The sequence below is a fragment of the Tamandua tetradactyla genome, chromosome 7 (genome assembly GCF_023851605.1).
Source record: "Tamandua tetradactyla isolate mTamTet1 chromosome 7, mTamTet1.pri, whole genome shotgun sequence".
Taxonomy (NCBI): domain Eukaryota; kingdom Metazoa; phylum Chordata; class Mammalia; order Pilosa; family Myrmecophagidae; genus Tamandua; species Tamandua tetradactyla.
In genome coordinates this window covers 18781494-18793763 of record NC_135333.1, presented here as the reverse complement: position 1 = coordinate 18793763, position 12270 = coordinate 18781494, and the positions used below count along the sequence as shown (strand labels likewise).

Sequence of the window (12270 nt, the reverse complement as noted above, 5' to 3'; positions counted from 1 at the left end):
CCCCAGTTGATATCATCAACCCCAAATTATTTTGAAAGGAAACAAGTAGAATTTTATGGATTGGGATAGAGATATTTAATCTCCATATTCACTACTGCTCCATAAACTGACACTGTTGTATGCCTGGTCTCCATTATTGCCTAATGATTAGTGACAGGGGCTACTGTCCCTTCCAAGGAGGCAAAAATATCGGTTATTACATATAAAGAACATCCAGTATACAGTACACAAAAAGATATTTGATATATCTGTAATGTTAAAATTTTGTAAGTATAAAAATTTTCAGTGGGGAAGGCAATTAGGAGAAAATGTCCAAAAAATGCAATAATGATAAAAAGTAATTGAATTGATCCCATTGGGTATTTCTTTATAAAGGGAACTGATAATAATAATTATTAGGTAAACAAAATGTAGTTGTTTACATAAGTTATAGATTAAATTTAGAATTTCAGCAAAGCAGTTCAGGACTTATAAATATGGCATATTACTTTGTTTCATTTATTTAAACTTTTAAAAATGCTTTAGTGAAGATGCACTGGTGACTCAGTGGTAGAATGCTCACCTGCCATACAGGCAACTGGGTTTCAATTCCTAGCCTTTTGCATAGCTCCCCCCCAAAAAAGTGCTTTCGTGAAAGTCCTTTGAAGTCCTATATCACTGCCTCTTGATTTCAAGGCATGAGAAAGATGTCATTTAAAAATCTCCAAACCAAAATAGTCTATCTTGAACATTCACTATGCAAAAACCTCTTTAAGTATATTATATTTATGCAGTCGTTATCTGAGCTTAGAAAGAGGGCCCCTTCCCATAAAATTGATTATCCCCCCTCAGAAAAACAAGTTTGATCAGATCAGGTTTGGTAGTACTATATAATTCATTATTTTCTTAATGTTAGGGAAGAGTGGTTATGCCTATACTTTGCATGGATTACAATTAATTTATAAATGACAAAAAAATTTAGCTGATTTTATTAACCAGTTTAGTGCACATAGTGAATTATAAACAATTTTATTTTGCTAGGGAGAGGGAGCCGTGAGGGAATATGTGTATTTAAAAGAGTCGGATAAATATGCCAGTAAATACAGGATCATTTGTTAGGTGAGTGAATGTAAAAAAATAAGGCAGAACCCTTTTGAAATCTGGAAGGTCAATTGCTAGAATTTCTAACCAGGTTTTATTAGATTTGGGAAGTTAAACTGACTCCTTTTTGTTCTTTTGCACATGATACTTGAAGAAAAGTAATGACAGTTCATAGAAATGAAAGAAGATTGTTTAGATTTTATTTAAACCTTTTTTAAAAAAATAACAATCTTCATAATTTTTTTGAGTTGGGTTGCCAGTAATTATAAATGTTAATTTTGTTGTCCTTTGCTTTGCTATATTAGAGGTAATATTTTAAAAAAGAAGCAACAATGAGAGTTGTAGAACACCATTAACATAACCCTTATACTTTCCTTGAGAGCCAGAGAAGTGTAGTAAACACAAAAATCATGGGTTGGGCAGGCCATGGTGGCTCAGCAGGTACTCACCTGCCATGCTGGAGACCTGGGTTCGATTCCTGGTGCCTGCCCATGCCAAAAAAAAATCATGGGTTATTTATGGTACAGCTTAGCAAACATTTCAGTAGTTCTTGTCATTTTTTATGTAATTGTCTCCTTTATACCTACTTCTTATGACTATTTTCTGTTTGTGAAAATAATATACTCCTACCATAGAAAATAAGAAATTTAAAGTATGTAATCTAACCATCTAGAGAACCACCAACCACTTTTCTTTCCTGTCTTTTTTTCTGTATACATATAGTTTGTTTGTTTTTAAAGAAAAGTGAGGTGTAGATTTATGTAGATACATAAGTTAGTAGAAATCTGCCTTTTTCCTCCACTTCATGAGTATTTTCAGATACTCTTAAATATTCTTCAAAAACCCATGGCATATATATGTGTATGTGTGTGTGTGAATATACACACACACATACACATTTTTTTTTTAACTTTTGTGTGTGTTAACACATGGCATTTCAGTACGGTGATGATGAGTCATGGGTTGTTTAAACGTTATCTGGGTATTTTAATTGCGTTCACATTTTCTGGTATTTAAAATAGGCAGCCTTCTAGTGTGAGATGATGAGATTGGAGCAGATGAGAAACTTGGGTTCTCTCATTTCTGCCACTTACTGGCTGAGTAGAAAACCTTTTAACATTTCTGAGCCTTCCATTTCCTCATCTTTAAATGAAAATGATAATGCCTAATTTATGGTGTTTTTGTGATTATACCATAGTTTAACAAAACAGTTAGAACCATAGAATGCAGTTAGTTCCTTTTTTTGTTTGTCCTTACATTATAGTTTCTTTGTATTCTTAGTTTAATACCTGTTGTCCTTTCTGATTAAATTGTATTTTTAAAGCTCCTTTAAAAGGGGCGGAAAGGAGTGGTTGAGAATAGAAACAAATTTGTTATGTGGTTGGAAGGCAGAAGACAGTCCTCTGAAATCATCATAGAAACAAGGTATCTTAGAATTTTATTTAGTTGTTTCACTTGATCAAAGAAGATGAAACTTGAAATTTCTTTGGATTTTCTCTGATTTGCATTACACTGCAGCAAATAGTAAGAAGGGTCTGCTATATGCCTGAGGTTGTACTAAATGTATTCCATTCATCAGTTCAAATTCATTTGATTCTGACTAAATCCCAGTGAAGTACCTACTATTCCTTCTTTAAAGTGGAGGGGTAAAGCTTAGGTAAAGAATATGAAGTATTCTTTGAAAACCCTAAAAACTGCTTCTATAGGAACCTGAAATGAGAAAAAAGTAGGCTATATTGTTTGAATAATCAGAAGGAATATAGGTATGTTTGTTTGTTTTTAATCACCCAAAGAGGGAAGTTACCACCAATAGCCCCAACCATTACCCTTTCTACCATTTACTAGCTGGGAGCAGAGATTTCTGATCTCTCCCCTGTGTTTTCTTTTGTAAAGAACCATATGCTTTAAAAGCAAAATTTAACATCTGAGAAGTTCTAAGTAAATTCTGTTCTGTCGCAGTATATGAAATAACATTGAACTATGATTTCAAAATTTTCTTTGAAGGGACTGTAAATATAACATTACAACAGATATAAATACTTATAAAGCATTTACAGGATGCCACCATTATAATCTTTTAATCCTCACAATAACTTTATGGGGGCAGTGATGTTATATCCCATCTTACAGAAATTGAGGCACAGAGAGATTTAAGTAATTTACCTTTGATCCCACAGCTAAATAGGAGCTAGGATTTAATCCCTAGCAAACTAGTTTGACTGCAGTGTGCTGCTTCCATAGTTGACATTGATAATTGCCATTAATATAGAGACTACATAAATCAGGGCCAGAAAATGAGATTGTGTGATAAATGTTTTTAATTACTTATTTTAAGCTAATTCTTAATTAAACTGTTTTTATTTATCTATGAGATCTTCCTGTCAGGCTTTTTTCCTATATTGTTATTTTCTGTTGACTTTTTCCTTTTTTGATGTGAACTTTTCCTTTGTTCCTCTTGACTGGAATAGTAGCTCAGAATTAGCTGGAAGTAAAGAGGGTTTAAATATCTTCTTTGTAAATAAAATTATTTGTGTAAATCATTTAATTTGTAGCTAAAAACCTCGTCTTTGGAGTGGTATGAATTATGATTCGAACTAACTCAGGTTATATATGAAACTGATGCCTTCCCTCCACCAACATGTTTGAGAAGAAGTAAGGATTAACAAATCTAGCAGTAAGGATAATACAGGTTTGTGCCTGCTTTTTTTTTTTTTTTCCCCCCCCCCACATGGGCAGGCACCAGAAATCAAACCCAGATTTCCGGCATGGCAGGTGAGAATTCTGCCACTGAGCCACCATCACATTGCCCTGTGCCTGCTTTTAAGGCCTGTCTTTATACTGTAGTTTAAACTATCCTGTATAGTATAGTATAACTTAGTTTGAGTCATTAAATATTCCTGAGCATCTGGTTTACCAAAATGATGTTGGGAATTTTCTTGACATTTCTCTCTCCTAACATGGGTAATTGAGCCAGGATAGGAATGTTTTGCAGGTTTGGGTATATTTGCATCTTTCTAATGTGCATCATTTGTTCAAAGCTTTTTGTTGAAATTTACATATAAATATATTTAAATGGTATTTGTATGTTTTTAACCTTTCTTTAGCTAACAAAATAGAGGCTCCTGAACAGCCCAAAGAATTAGTTTCGGATTTATCTTCTCAGTTTGTCTTCTCACCTCCTACTTTGAGGACCAGGCGAAAAAACACATCCAATATGTCCAAGCTTGTAGATGAACTGGTATGGAATGTATGATTTTATTTGTATGTTTGTTTAAATATACTTTTTTATTTGAGCAATGTCTTCTAAATAAACTAGTTTAAAAATAGCAGGAATTTATACTAAAAGCCCAGAATTGCCTTGTTTACACCTTTGACAAGCCTAGTCTTTGCTTTAAGACAGGTCTTAGTTATGTTGATGATAATATATCATTAGAATTGCAGTTTAAATCCTGGTAGGGGAAAAGTTTTTAAATTTTAGAGTCTAGAAATATCTAGGTGTGTTTCTTTAAAATGTAGATTTCTGAACCCCTTGTTTGCTACCTGGAAAGATACTGTTTCAGAGTTGATTCTGTCACCTAAGTGCATATAATTCTAAAATGAAAATATTTCAAGGATTAAGTGTGAATGTGAACCCCTTAAATTTACCAACATTAAATGTACAAACATTCATTGAATTATCTGCAATGTGCAGGGTACTGGGCAAGGGGAAGGGGTTATTTCAAGTAGTTTCAACGAAAGATGAATTCTGGGGAGGAAAACATAGTCTCTGAAACTTTAATCCATTTGAGTGGGTAGACCTGGATTTGAACAGAAGCAATGAGAACAGAAGGGCAATGGACAATGAGAAATATTCAGAAATAAAGTTGACAAGACTTGGGGAACCATTCCAGCAGTAGGTGGCAATGAGGCATAAAGAGCAGGCCTAGCTGACCCAGGCAGGTTTCTACTAATGAATATAAAAGGAATCAGTTTCAGACTTGTTGAATTTTAATTCATTAGACCTGTTAGGTTATATTCTTTAGCTCAGGGTAGAGCTTTTTAGATTCAGATTTCAAGTGTTTAATTATTTCTTTTAAAATTTTAACCTATAGGAAGATGATCCAAAATCAATAGAAACTATGGGAAAGCAAAAAGTAAAAAGAATCAAGACTGAAAAAACAAAACAAGCAAGCAAGTATGACTTTTTCTGTGCTGTAAAATTTTGCTTATTTTTGTTCTTCAAAATTAGATTGAGAAGTAAGAGTGTAATTTAAAAAGTGAAATTAAGCTCCTAAGAAAAGGGCAATTATCAGAAGCATTTTAGGAGCCCTAGCTACTTGACATTGTTACATTTCATTGCTTTTTGAGATGGGGTGGGTATGATAGTCTAGTACTTAAGTGATCTTTCTGTGCAATGAATAAGGGAGGAATAGTTCGCTGACTTTTTAAGATGGATAACTATTAGTATAATATTATAAACTTATAAACTTGATAGTAATAAAACTTCCTCCATCAGGGAATTATTCCATGTCAGATACATGTTACACACTGCTTTAGTCATGCTGTGCTTAGACGTGATTGAATTTAATAGAAATATAGACTAAATCTATTTTGTTTTTAAAACTGATTTAATGAGATTATGAACAATAATTAGTGACACTTTACATATAAAGTAACTTTTTATGTGTGTAAAAAAAACAGCTTCATGCTTGTGAAGTTATATATGTATTTTCTGATAGTTGGTTGTTTGAGAATTGCTAGTTTCATATGATTCATTGCCTCATGGGCTCTAGTTCCATAAGCTGAATACTAGTACCTGGCACATCCCTGTATCCCAGCAATATTTATTAATACATATGAATCATTTAAAAGAAATTTCAACAGTGATTGTATTTAAATAGCCAAATCAAAAAGAAAAAAATCCCTCATGTAAAACCTTGGTTATAATACTAACTCTGCCTCTGATTTGCTTATATGACTTAAAACTTCACATAACTTCCCTTGAAACCATTGTTCTTTCATAAAATGAAAGTACTAAACAAGATAATTCCTAAGGTTTCTTTCAGTATGTTGGGAATCCAGTTATATTTTATGATATAATATGTTTATTCTTACTTGAATTATATCTTTCTTTCAGAAACATAGAAAAAGAAGAACCTTGGTCACCTCCTCCAGTAGAAATTAAGCTGATTTCTCCCTTAGCAAGCCCAGTCGATGGAGTAAAGTGCAAACCAAGAAAGACTGCAGAAGTAGCAGGAAAAGCTCTTGGAAGAAGCAGAAAGAAACTGTCTTCCTTTCCAAAGCAGATTTTACGCAGAAAAATGCTGTAATTTTTTTCAGGTTTTTAATGTACACCTGTTTATAAAGTCATCAGAATTGTGCGGACTATTAAAAATCATCTAATTTGGAAGAAAATAATTTATATAAACTATTGTACATTTTGTAAACAGAAGGTTTTCAATAAGTAAAATAACTCCATTTGGAGTATGATTCTTTTTAGTCACAGGCAGTTTTTTCTATTTTATATTAAGACTTCATACATACATTTATATAATATGTAAATACAACTTATTGGAATGTTAAATAAAGTGTATACTTGACAATAGTTTGTGTCTGTAAGATTTTTGAAAGGGGATTTCTGATTTAATAATGATTTTATATGCTAGTAAGCATTGCTCCCATTTTCTTTCCCTACAGTTAGAATATTATAAAACCAATCTTAGAAATTGATTTTTAAGTTGCTATTTTATAATTTATGCACTTTGCTTCTGTGATTAATATTTCTAATCATAAAGTTTTGTGTTTTTTTTTTATGGCTGTCACTATGTTGAAATTGAAATATGGGCATGTAATTTTGCCATCTTTTTGTAATATAAGAAATTTTATGTAATCTACCTCAAATGAGTAATTTTCCAACAACGGATTGGTTAATATTGGCATTTCTTTTTCAGCAAGCTTAATGGGTATTTATCGTTAAAATCTCTTAATTGTTCAGAGACTCAATTATCCAGATTAGATTGACTGGTTCACTGCTCACTAGCAACTTCATAAAAAGGTATGAGAAGAAAGGGAAATGTAAAATAAATCTGTTTTATGGATATTCAGTGCACCTTGCATGTGCCCAATATCGGAACAATGAGAAATCCAAACAAATTTTATATGGTTCTTACTGTGTAGGAGTTTGCTGTTGAATCACAGAAATCTTTTAATATTTCTCACAGGACCTCAGGCACAGACTATTGCTGATGGAAGAAGAGTATAAGTAGATGTGGATATAGGAAAAGAGGGAAATCCTGATCTCTGCAGTATGACTTTGAGCAACTGAGTGGTGATACTTGATATAGGCTGTAAAATTCATCAATAAATAAGTGTTGTGAAATAGTTTATAGCAGGTGATGATAGTGTGTAATGAATGGGCAATTAATGATCGTATAGTAACAAACTGCTTTTGTTGGCTAAGCTTTTAATATTTAGTGTGCATAAGCAGTTTGCTTTATTATGTTATTTTTCTACCAAACAACAATACGAATTATGAGAAAATGATGGAAATGCCTATGCCAAGTATTGACAGTGTGAAAGTAGCAGTGTGAGTGCGGCCTTTTAGTCAGGTTAGTGATAAATGTTAAATTGCCTTGTTGGAAATTTGACTATGACTTTACTTTTATTGATTTTTTAATGATAGATATCAAACTTGTATTTAAGCTGCTTGTCATTTATGAGATATTAAACTTATTTAAATGAACTTGTTAAATGAGTAAAGATCTGAACATAATTCAGTAAACAATTTCATTCCTTTTGCGCAAGTAGCACAATAAAAAAATTGATGAGAGAAATACATTGTCAAGTTAATATTTTTAAAACCAATGCACTTTGGGGAATAAATAGATGTGTGGTATCTAATTTTAATAAATTCACTCCACCCCACCATATATATCATACGCAAATTGCCATTTCTGAACTCTTTGTATTATAAATGCATAGATATATTTTTATAATATTTTTTAAAACACTGATCATTAAAATGTATTGCTGCAACATCTTAAGGGGGCATATGTTAATTTTGCACATTCTAAAGCCTACCAATCATATAACTTGGATTATCAATACGTTGGTTAAATTTTAAGATAATGCTGAACAAGTGATCCGTTCTGCAAACTTTTGACTGCTATGGATCAAAAACTACTATATACAGAAAATACAAAGGAAAATTCTTTTTTTCTCTCCGACAGTTTACAATCTTATGTAAGTAAATAATTTATAGCAGTATATAACATGATAGCACAGGAAATTTTATTGATGCCCAAAGGAAGATCAGGTAAACTTAATTCTGTTTGATAAGCTTTTGAATATAGTTTGATAATGACTATGAAGAAAAAGATTTGGATAAAGGCATGCTAAACAGAACAGTATGCAAAGCCTTGACAGGAATTGATCCCAAATAGGATACAATGTAATGAATTTGTATTAAGTCTTCTTTCCTGCTCATGCAACTTGGTCTTTTTTTTTTTTTCTATTTTGTCCATCAGCATTGTGTTGCACTTTTTCGATAGGTATTCGTTCTGTCTTGTTCCTTGACATTCAGGTATACTGTAAAAAGTATTTCAGCAACCAGACAGCTATGCAGTTGTACCTTGTGCAAGGTAATATTAGTTTGTATGTGTAACTAGATGATTTAGTTACATTTAACTAGATAAGTGTAGCAGCTATGTAAAGCTTCTAAACTATTGTTTCTCAGGTGACTGATAAAAAAAAGGCAAAGAATTAACTTGTGACCACTGAATCTAGTATTTTAGCCAAAAAAAAGAGAGGAAATAAAAGTTTAATAACTTAACCCATCAACATATTGAATGTGGGTATTTTTGCATCTCTGATAGAGAAACATTCCAGATTTTGAACAGCTAATGAAAAGGAAGAATTTGTCTAAATGAGCAAAAAACAGTTCTGTATTCGTAGAGACTTTTGGCTCCCTTTACAAAAAGATTAGATTTTCTCCTTGCCCAGCACCAAAGTTGATTAGCTGGGACTGGAATAGTAGTAAAGTGGAAAAAGGAAGAATTCAAGACATTTAACAGGAAGTCTGCCTGAACCACTGCAATATCTCCTACATGATCCTACTGCTCCCAATCCACACTATACATAGACTATTGTAATTCCCTGCTCAAAACCCTCCAAATACATACAAATAAAAGACACAGATCGGCAAGATCCTAGGGTGAATGGACACAGCCTAAATTTCTAACCCCATGTTCACTCTACATTGTAGGATCAGAACCAACCTTCATGAGACCTTTGTAATAAGAGTTTAGCATGTTCTCAAGAACTTTTGAAGCATACACAGTCTTTGAAGTCATATGAACTTGTGTTCAAAATCTGACCCTACCACTTAACATTATAACCATGAAGAAGTTTTTAAGCATTTTGAGCCTTAGTTTTTTTTAATCTGTAAAATGAAAATACTGATACTTAGCTTTTAGGGCTGCTTTTGTAGGGTTAAAAGATACAGTATGTGTGTAGATCAGTGACAGTGCCTAGAACATATATATATATCATATATGTTATATATATATAACTAATGGTTAATGTTTGGATTTGGGGGGGCTGTTTGGGGTTTTTTTGGTTTTTTTCAGGCTGTAATTAAGATAAAATTTACCCATGTAAAGTGCACAATTCAATGGTTTTTAGTATGTTCATCGAGTTGTGCACGCATCACCAAAATTTTAGAATATTTTCCTCACCTAAGGAAAAAAAATTGTATCCTTTACTATCATACCACTACCACACCTCCCCTTCCTTCCCAGCTCTGAACAAACCACTAGTCTGCTTTCTTCTACAGATTTTTGTATTCTGAACATTACTTTAAATAAAACCATATAATAAGTGGTTTTATGGACTACTTTCACTTCGCATAGTGTTTTCAAGCTCCATCATGTCATGCCATATTTTAGGTATCTTATTCCTTTTATGGTTAAATAGTACTCCCATTGTATGGCTTTATTCCACAAATTGTTTATCCATTCATGAGTTGGTGTCCTTTGAGTTTCCTTATACTGTATATTAAACCCTTATTGGATATGTGGTCTAAGAAACCACCGCCTCACACAAAGGCCCTGAAGGTGCTTCCCTATTGTGTTAGTTAGATTCAGTTGTCAACTTGGCCAGGTGAGCATACCTAGTCTTGTTGCTGCGGATATAAGCCAATGGTACGTGAACCTCATCTGTTGCTAATTACATCTGCAGTAGGCTAGGAGGCGTGTCTACTGCAATGAGTGACGTTTGATTTAATTGGCTGGTGCTTAAATGAGAGATTGCAATGTAGCACAGCTAAGCAGCTTGGCATTCCTCATCTCAGCACTTGCAGCTCAGCCCAGGCCTTTGGAGATGCAGAAAGAAGTAACCCCGGGGAAAGTTGTTGGAACCCAGGGGCCTGGAAAGAAGACCAGCAGACACCATCCTGTGCCTTCCACATAAGAAAGAACCTCAGTGGAAAGTTAGCTGCCTTTCCTCTGAAGAACCAACAAAATAAATCCCCTTTTATTAAAAGCCAATCCGTCTCTGATGTGTTGCATTCTGGCAGCTAGCAAACTAGAACACCTATGTTTTCTTTTTTTAATATCTTTATTGACAAAACAATTTACAAACATTCCATGCATGGTGTACAATCAGTGGCTCACAATATCATAAGTTGTATATTCATCACCATGATCATTTTTTAGAACATTTGCATCACTCCAGAAAAAGAAATAAAAAGAAAAAACTCATACATACCACTCCTTACCCCTCCCTCATTGACCACTAGTATTTCCATCTATACTATATATTTTAACCTTTGTTCCCCCTATTATTTACTTTATTATCCATATTTTTTACTCATCTTTCCACACCCTAGATAAAGGAGCATCAGACACAGGTTTTCACAATCACACAGTCATGTTGTAAATGTTAAATCTTCATACAATGATCTTCAAGAAACAAAGCTACTGGAGCATAGCTCTACAGTTTCAGGTACTACCCATTAGTGACTCAAATACACCCTAAACTGAAAGCGTACTTTACCCATATACAAACTATTTTCAACACCCTCCAATACTAACATTCCTTTGTTCTTCCTCATGCAAAAACATTTTTTAATTTGTACATTTATTCACCATCATTGTATACTCTAGGCATTCCTAAATTATACTGTCTCAGTCTTTATCCTCTATTCTACCTTTTGATTTCATACATGCCCTTTTCCCTTAACCATACTTACATTCAGCTTCATTTAGTGTGCTTTTTTGTGCTATAATCACGTAGTATTGTGCTATCATTTCTGAATTTTTACAATCTTGTTGCACAATCTATTTCTTCAGTACCAATTGCCCAATCTCTATCCTATTTCTATCTCCTGATAATCTGTATTCTCTTAAATTCTCCAAGTTCACTCATTAATGTTAGTTCATATCAGTGAGACCATACCATATCTGTCCTTTTGTTTCTGGCTGGTTTCACTCAGCATTATGTCCTCAAGGTACACCCATGTTATTACATACTTCATGACTTTATTCTGTTTTACAGCTGTGTAATATTCCATCATATGCATATACCACAGTTTATTTAGCCACTCATCTGTTGGGCTGTTTCCATCTCTTGGCAGTTGTAAATAATGCTGCTATAAACATTGGTGTGCAAATGTCCTTGCTCTCATGTCCTCTGAATAGACAGATACCTAGCAGTAGGATGGCAGGATCATACGGCAATTCTATACTTAACTTCCTGAGGAATCACCAAACTGCCTTCCACTGTGGTTATACCATTTTACATTCCCACCAACAGTGGATAAGTTTGCCTCTTTCTCCACATCCTTTCCAGCACTAGTCGTTTCTGTTTTTTTGTTTGTTTGTTTCCTAATGGCCATTCTAGTGAGTGTCAGATGATATCTCATTGTGGTTTTGATTTGCATTCCCCTAATAGCCAGGCAAGTTGGGCACCTTTTCGTGTGCCTTTTAGCCATTTGTATTTTCTTTTCTGAGAAGTGGCTGTTCATGTCTTTTGCCTATTTTGTAATTGGGTTGTTTGTCTTTTTGTTGTTAGGTTGAAGAATCTCTTTACATATTCTGGATACTAGACCTTAACTGATATATGGTTTCCAAATATTGTCTCCTGTTGTGTAGGCTGCCTTTTTACTTACTTGACAAAGTTCTTTGATGCACACAAGTGTTTAATTTTCAGGAG

General features: G+C 33.5%; 1 protein-coding gene across 6 annotated transcripts in view; it reads left to right on the top strand.

Moving 5' to 3' along the window:
• AHCTF1 (AT-hook containing transcription factor 1) overlaps positions 1-6664 on the top strand; it is a 125449-nt gene extending 118785 nt beyond the window's left edge. For 4 of the 6 annotated variants that reach the window (XM_077168542.1, XM_077168543.1, XM_077168545.1 and 1 more), the window contains exons 34-36: positions 4185-4318; positions 5172-5254; positions 6197-6664. In XM_077168542.1, the coding sequence (XP_077024657.1) occupies positions 4185-4318; positions 5172-5254; positions 6197-6389 (410 nt within the window). In that variant the 3' untranslated portion in view covers positions 6390-6664. Of the gene's footprint in view, positions 1-1020; positions 1099-4184; positions 4319-5171; positions 5255-6196 lie in introns of those variants that run through there. The other 2 variants (XM_077168546.1, XM_077168547.1) reach the window with 2 other exon arrangements.
• The last annotated feature ends 5606 nt before the right edge of the window (positions 6665-12270 follow it).